This window comes from Pygocentrus nattereri, chromosome 5 (genome assembly GCF_015220715.1).
Source record: "Pygocentrus nattereri isolate fPygNat1 chromosome 5, fPygNat1.pri, whole genome shotgun sequence".
NCBI classification, from domain to species: Eukaryota; Metazoa; Chordata; class Actinopteri; order Characiformes; family Serrasalmidae; genus Pygocentrus; species Pygocentrus nattereri.
In genome coordinates, this window is record NC_051215.1 from 41,703,443 (window position 1) to 41,710,919 (window position 7,477).

General features: G+C 38.8%; 1 protein-coding gene across 4 annotated transcripts in view; it reads left to right on the forward strand.

Moving 5' to 3' along the window:
* Positions 1–659: 659 nt before the first annotated feature.
* The window catches only part of erlin1 (ER lipid raft associated 1), a 7,897-nt gene continuing 1,079 nt past the window's right edge, over positions 660–7,477 (forward strand). The window contains exons 1-12 of one of the 4 annotated variants that reach the window (XM_017696568.2): positions 660–788; positions 1,835–1,966; positions 2,125–2,206; positions 3,239–3,285; positions 3,460–3,521; positions 3,610–3,735; positions 3,919–3,992; positions 4,663–4,721; positions 5,433–5,524; positions 5,621–5,710; positions 5,795–5,874; positions 6,117–7,477. The exon at positions 6,117–7,477 is cut by the window's right edge and continues 1,079 nt beyond it. In XM_017696568.2, the coding sequence (XP_017552057.1) occupies positions 1,854–1,966; positions 2,125–2,206; positions 3,239–3,285; positions 3,460–3,521; positions 3,610–3,735; positions 3,919–3,992; positions 4,663–4,721; positions 5,433–5,524; positions 5,621–5,710; positions 5,795–5,874; positions 6,117–6,335 (1,044 nt within the window). In that variant the 5' untranslated portion in view covers positions 660–788; positions 1,835–1,853 and the 3' untranslated portion in view covers positions 6,336–7,477. Of the gene's footprint in view, positions 789–1,257; positions 1,440–1,831; positions 1,967–2,124; positions 2,207–3,238; positions 3,286–3,459; positions 3,522–3,609; positions 3,736–3,918; positions 3,993–4,662; positions 4,722–5,432; positions 5,525–5,620; positions 5,711–5,794; positions 5,875–6,116 lie in introns of those variants that run through there. The other 3 variants (XM_017696567.2, XM_037538840.1, XM_037538841.1) reach the window with 3 other exon arrangements.

Below are 7,477 nucleotides of genomic sequence, written 5' to 3' on the forward strand. Positions count from 1 at the left end.
CTATTGGCCGCTAAGTCCTGAATCTGAGCAAACAATGACCCGATGTTTTTCTCATGATATGATTTTATCTTCTACGGACTTAACTAAAGACTGAAACTACTGTTTGTATTTAATGTGTAGACTTTTGGAACTGCAGAATTCCGTTACTCAAAAAAGCCGTAGCCTGAACCACACTTTTTACATTGAATTATAGTGTATTTAATTCACTAAAACAAGACGCGTGAGTTTGATAATATTAATAGCACTATTCCTTTGTCCTTTTCTGGCAATACTGCATGTAAAGCATTCATACAAACTGAACTGTTAAATAGAATAGAACACAACGACAGAATAAAAAGACATTCTTTTTTATTTTAAAAAACAGGGCTAAATGTACAGCCCCATTAAGATTTTGGAAGATTGAATCATACAAATTTACATTAAACCTATTCAAATGAAAAGACTACACGTACATCCGCACATAAATAGCCAAGTAAAATAACATTAATGTGTCCTTGAGCCAGGACGATCTCTTTGCACTTTTGCAGATCATAGCTAGCTGCTGATTTTAGGTGCTTCACACATTGTTTATTCTTCTTTTATATTTTTTATCTAGTATTCTAGCCGCACGAATTGGCACTTTTAATTTGGCGGTTGATGCCGCCGTTTGCAAGCGAAGCCCTCACCAGAGCTGATGACGCTGTAGCTCGGACGGTGGGAGCGGCTTTGGGGGGCATGACTCCGGTAACGTTACTCATCCAGTGAAAAGTGAAATGAGTCTTCGGCGTTTTCTGACTAACGAATGACAGGTAAACCTACACCCTGAAGCTGTTTCTCTCATGGGTGCTGCTTCATAGAAATCGTTTGATTTCATTCACAGTCCGTTTACATTGCAGACTCGGTTAGCCAGCGGCTAGAGCTGTTAGCCACTAACGCTGCGTTACCATTCATCTTCGCCTAGTTTTAGCTGGTTAGCTGTCTTAGCTTGCCGAGCGGAGTGTGAGTCGAGGGTTAGCTGCTGTTATAGCATGCTAGCTTTATAAAGATTAAGCGACCTCGGTGAGTTTCTGTTTTATGGTTAGATAAGACATTTATCAGGTCCTTGACTGTAGTGTTAGTTATCAAAGCGACGGCACTCCCATGTAATTCAGAGCGCCTGATAATGGTAGGTTAGCTAATGTACAACTCGATTTGAATGCACAATGAGGAAGTAACCTACGTTAGAAACCGTCCCAGTTGGCTAACCCTTAGCTGAGCTAGCTAACTAGACGTTCGGGTTTCTTTTACTCTTCTTGTCACAGCGAAAAAAGCCCAGCTGGCCAACAAGCTGTATAATATTCGACGACCAAAAATAGCATTGCTTGCATGTCCTTATAGACTCCGTGAGAGGAGTGTTGGACATGCCATCTCACTCTGGACCACACATAACCCACAGACTTCCCAGGAGAGGTTAGAGCTATGTACGCGCACTTCCTAAATAAATGTGGTTTATCATTCACTTGTGATATCAGTTAAAGTTGGGTCAGACATGACCAACAGGCTTCTGTACATGTTTTCTGTAAATGCTGACAGACTGCACAGGTGCACGTTTGCAGTGAGTCAGTCACAACCTACCTTTTTTGCATTCAGCCTAATAGATTTTTTCAAATGAATCTTTATTTATGTAAAGTGATCAGTGATCATGCTTCTTTGCTAAATGAAAATGACCCAACATGAGATTGTTAGATATTAAAATAGTACTTTGTGGTGGACATGATGAGACTGTACTCTTAGAAAAGGCCACCATAAACTGAACCATTGGTCTGTATTGAGTTAGTAAGGAATAGTTTTGTTAATCTGTCTTATTTTGCAGCAGGTGAGTTGCTGGGTGAAGGATGACGATGGCGCATGTCGGGGCAGTGGTTGCTGCGATCGCTGGTGTGATGGCTATTATGCTTCACTCTTCTATACATAAGATAGAAGAAGGTCATTTAGCTGTTTACTACAGGTAAGTATCAAAGGCTTGTTTTGATGTATTTTCAGTTACTGGAGCAATCTGCTCTGTATATGACTTTCTCAGAGTATATGTATGTTTAAACTGTATCTGTAACTTAAGATGTAAAACATATTTTGAAACAAAAAATTGAGCTTCATTGTTTTTTCCAGAGGTGGGGCTTTGTTGACCACTCCAAATGGCCCGGGGTATCACATCATGCTGCCTTTCATCACTACCTACAGATCAGTGCAGGTAAGCTATTTTCTTTGAATGCATCTCAGTATGACTATATCAGCAAGTATATTACGTTGCTAAATGCTGTAAATGTAAGTGGGAGAAGTGTAACAGTTTAGCCCTTTCACAGTCTGTTTTGGCTTCTGGGATATGATTCAGTTTGTATGGTGGTTCAGCTTAATCAGCTTTAAACTTTAGATATTCATTTACTAAACATAAATTTAGTATAAGATATGCCAAACACAAACCAGAAATATTTTCAAAACAAGAAAGAGAACTTTTTTGAAAGTTTCTGTTACAAAAAAATTTGTTGTGAGGTGAAAATCGTGTGGCACGAATAGTGATATTTTGCCATTTGAGTTTCTATTCAGCAATAGCCTCTTTCAGCATATCGGCCAAATGCTCTCTCACATGTGCTTTATAAATGGATTGTGTCTGAAGAACTAGTTTTTAAGTTCCTATGTGTTAGTCTCTCTGTTGCTTGAGTCCAGCTATCCATTGTAATTGTAATGAATTTTCAGCTCTGCAGTATTTTGTCTTTTGTTTCTTCAGTCAGTTTTTGCAACACACGTACTGAAATGTGCTCTGGTGTGCTTTGTATGTCATACTTGGCTTGAGCACATTTAACAGTGGTCAGTATCTTATAGCTCAGGCATATTTAACAGCAGTCGTAATCTACTGTTTGAAGTGGGCAGTGCTATGCAGTGGCCTTTGTAGCTTGTGTGCTGTGTGATTGAACACAGAGCAGCCCCTCTCTCAGTGAGACAATAAAAAAATATTTTTTTTTTTTTTTAAAAAGTGGTTCACATCACATGCACTGTGAGCAGATCCATTGGCTGCCGAACCGCAAATTTAATTCAGGTTCAGAACCACTAAGTCACTATGAAATCTTTTTTTGTGAAAACTGTTGGCATACCTCATTCACTTATCATTTATCTACATGGCTGATTAATTATCATAAACTGAGTCTGTGGTTGGTCATTTGAGGTTTGCAAGACTTTTTTTTTTTTTTTTAAATATTCCTTCCTAATAATTTCCTCTCTATTACAGACAACTCTGCAAACGGATGAAATAAAAAATGTGCCTTGTGGAACAAGGTAAAATTTTAACCATTGAGAATTTGAGAGGTGTAATTGTTAAATACAGTGTGCTCTTTATAATACAACATGTTCTTGAATAGGTTTATTGGTGTATTAGTGAAATCACCTGGTATGATATTATGAGGATCGTTTAATTAGTGTTTTTTTTTTTTTTTTTTTCTTCTTCTCCAGTGGAGGTGTTATGATTTATTTTGATAGAATTGAGGTGGTCAATATGCTGGTGCCATCAGCAGGTAAGAATACTGCTAAAACACCTCATGAGTGAAATGGATGCAGTCAGTTTAAAATGTGTAATCATTACCTTTCCTTGGGTCTTTTCAGTGGTGGACATTGTGAGGAACTACACTGCAGATTATGATAAGACACTAATATTCAATAAAATCCACCATGAGCTGAACCAGTTCTGTAGTGTTCACACACTACAGGAGGTCTATATTGAGTTGTTTGGTAAGTAGCAGTAATGTCAAACAGTTTATCCTGCTGAGTACTTTCTGGCTAAATGTTTACATGGAACAACAGTGCAGGCCATGTTTTGTGTGTCTCGGGCCATGTGCCTTAAGTTCACTGCACTTTTGTTGCAGCTTTACGTCAAATGAATTGCAGCCTCGTGTTTATAATCTCCTGTCACAGATATAATTGATGAAAACCTCAAGACTGCTTTGCAGAAGGATCTGAATTCCATGGCCCCTGGTCTTACTATTCAGGTGAGATTTTGTGACATTTTCAACACTCTTGCTTCCTTTGTAATTGGTGTTGTTTCAGCCTGAAATACAACGAATTCTGGAAAGTCTTTGCAGTACTATTGTGTGTCTCTATACTATATGGGTGGGGACCAGTCAAAAAGCACTGAAAGATTTAATCATTATGGCTTGATCTTATTGTAAAACATGGGTGAATCTGATATCTTTCAATTTAGGATATCTCACTAAGAAAATCAGTATACCTTCATATTATCAGTCTTTATACAGAATCTTTACTATTGTGTCAGGTACGGAGAGCTCCAACAGTGTTTGTATGGAAACTATTTTTTATTGATTTGTACCTGTACTCCTCCTCTTCAAATAGCACAGTGACTACTGGGGTTAAAGTGCAGACAAGCTAGTAAGAAATCATACTTTTTGTGTTTACATTATCTCTTTCTTGGAATCATTTCAAGTCAGATGAACCAGTGCTTAGGAATAATGTTGAGAACACTTGCCAACAGTCCAGAGCATAGCAGTTCCTTTGTGAATCATGGTGGCTCTAGTTTTCCAGCCTGGTAGCTGAAGCTGTCAAGCAGTTTGTCAGAATCCAAGGAAAACCCTGTGCCTCAGGCGTGAAGAGTCATCTTGACGTGTCCAATTGTGTTTGATGTTCGCTGTCCGGTCTTTGCAGGCTGTCCGTGTCACCAAGCCTAAAATCCCTGAGGCAATCAGGAGAAACTTTGAACTGATGTGAGTACAATAATTTTTGTTAATGAAGTGTACAAGGTGCTAGTTGTCCTGCAATAACTTTAGTTTTAAGTTCTCTGATGTGACAAAATAATGCTGATAATGTAGGACTGCACCAAAATTTTGGACACCAAAACATTTCAGGTGGAAAAAGAGGAAAGAAAGCTAAACATTCTAAACTAAAAAACAAAGCCTTAATAAGCCTACAATAAAGTGTTCTAATCTACTGACTTTGAAGATAATGTTAATGAGAAATCTGTCCTTTCTCCTGTGCTGAGTTCAAACAGTTTGAGTGGCAGCAGATCAACTGTTTATAGTTTCTATAAAGGACATTAGACAAGTGATTTATTTGTAATCATGGTTCATGCAAAGTGTAAAGAGGGAGTACAACACTCAAAAATGGTCTTTGCTACATGTTCGATTTCACTTGTAAACACAAATTCCTGCTCGATTTGCAGAATACAGCAAAACAACAGAAACGGAAAGGAAAGTCCCTGCTTGCACAGCAACGTTGTCTGTAGCCACAGGGGGGCGGAATTAAAGGTTTTGATAGGACAGCAAACATTTGCCTCTTATAAGTAACCGTGATGCCTCTTGCAATAATTTTACAACATTGTTTATAGTACAAAGAAGTGTACCAAATTGTCCCAGATGTGACCAATAGTGAAAATCTGCTTGGTGTAAAACAAATTAAGCATCTGTCTCCTAATGAAGGGAAGCTGAAAAGACCAGATTGCTTATCACAGCTCAGACCCAGAAAGTTGTGGAGAAGGAGGCAGAGACTGAGAGAAAGAAGGCCATCATTGGTGAGGAAAGACACCCATTATGCCTTTTATCATATATTAATCTTAAGATTGTTGGGTTTGACTATGTTTCATGTCTGTTGTGTGTTTTCATCTCAGAGGCTGAAAAGACTGCTCAAGTAGCTGAGATCCACTTTAAGCAGAGAGTAATGGAAAAGGAGACAGAGAAGAAGATATCAGAAATAGAAGGTGTGATTAACAAGCCACATAAGTTTGATTAATTCTGTTCTGATAAAGCAGATAAATATTGACATGCTCGACTGTCCATAACAGATGCTGCTTTCATGGCCAGAGAAAAAGCCAAAGCGGATGCTGAGTTCTATACAGCAGCAAAGTTTGCTGAAGCCAACAGGGTAAACCATTTTTCTTTAGAAAATGGGGAAAAAGTGTGTCATTCTGGAATGCATTTGTTTTTTTATTTTAGCCAGTGATCATAAACACATGCACATACTCATATGTAAAACAAACATCTCTCTCTTTTTATTTATGTTCTTGGTAGAACATAAACGTTAAGAAGTAAAAAATTGCCAGGCTTGCTGTAAAACTGGCTTTTACTGAATTGATAAATCAGAGTCTTATTTTCTTGCTCTTTTAGCTTAAGCTGACACCGGAGTATCTGGAGCTCATGAAATATCAGGCCATAGCAGCCAACAGCAAGATCTACTTTGGCCAGGACATCCCCAACATGTTTGTAGACAACAGTGCCTCTGCCCCAGGGAAGGGGGCTGACTCATCTGAGCAGCTGGAATTCTTAACCAGGCCAGACAAGGCCAAGAAAGTGGCTGCATCCAGAACAGAAAAAGAGGGCCACTGAGGTGCCCAGGTCATCTCCCCTGTCTTTGTCTGTCTTTCTCTTTGGGGCTGGAAGCACTTGTGTGGCATGCTGGCATAGATCCTTTTCTGTCTGGGCTGCAGAGGGTGCTGGGTGCTTAATAACTGAGTAGTGAGTCATCCAACGGAGGACACTGAACGTGAGGGGCTGTGTTTTACTCCCAGCTGCCAGTGGTCTGGGGAAAAAAGGCAGAATCTTAAGATGTGACTGAGATTTACAAAACTTGCTAATGGATTAATGATGTTGCTGGGATTTACAAGACAAGGTGAAATATACCAAGTCCACAGCTGTATGCCCTAAAATGTCCCATGACTCACATAGCATGCGTTTCCATTTCCCATGTTTGCTTGCTTGTTCTTTTTCTGATTTGTGTTATATGCGTATTGATATATATATGTGAAAACTGAGAGATGATCTTGAACCTTTGTGTTTTTCATAACTGGAATAATAAGGCTTCACACTAATTGAGACATTGAAACAGGGCAGTTGATTATGCAGCTATGAGAGAGTGATTTTGTTGCCAAAGTTAGCTAATCCTCTTTTCATAATGTAAGTGTAGCACTGAGGTCTTAATGCAAAGCCCCATTTAATCTACAATATTATTCTTACATTAGGGGCCTATTTTGATGGTTTTATTGAATACAGGCCAAACAAAACACATTTTGAACCACTTGGTGTTACTCTTTAATGATTAGTTTCAAAAGCACATAACCTTTCCATGTTTAATTCGTTCGGGCTTTGAATATGAAACGTTGATTTCATGCTCTTGTTTCAAGCTGTGCTGTGTAAAACGAGAATCCACAAATTCGGTATAGTGGGTATTAGTGCAGTAGTTTGTTTTGTTCATGTAGAGACTGAATTGTGGGTGATAGTTGAGTTGTCTGTGATGTTTATGCTGGGTTTGGATATGAGGCTTGCGTATTGTTTGATTTAATTTGGTGGTTACAGCAGGCCTTGAGTACCTAAAATTTCATTTCCTGCTGTAACTTAGGCCAGATATGTACTTGCTAATTTTGTTTTAGGACTGAAATGGGGAGTCTGCCTTTACAGCATGTACAGATCGAGCCAATTAGTGTGAAAGGAGCGTACAAAGGGAATTTAATCTAAATAAGGGCTGATGTAAA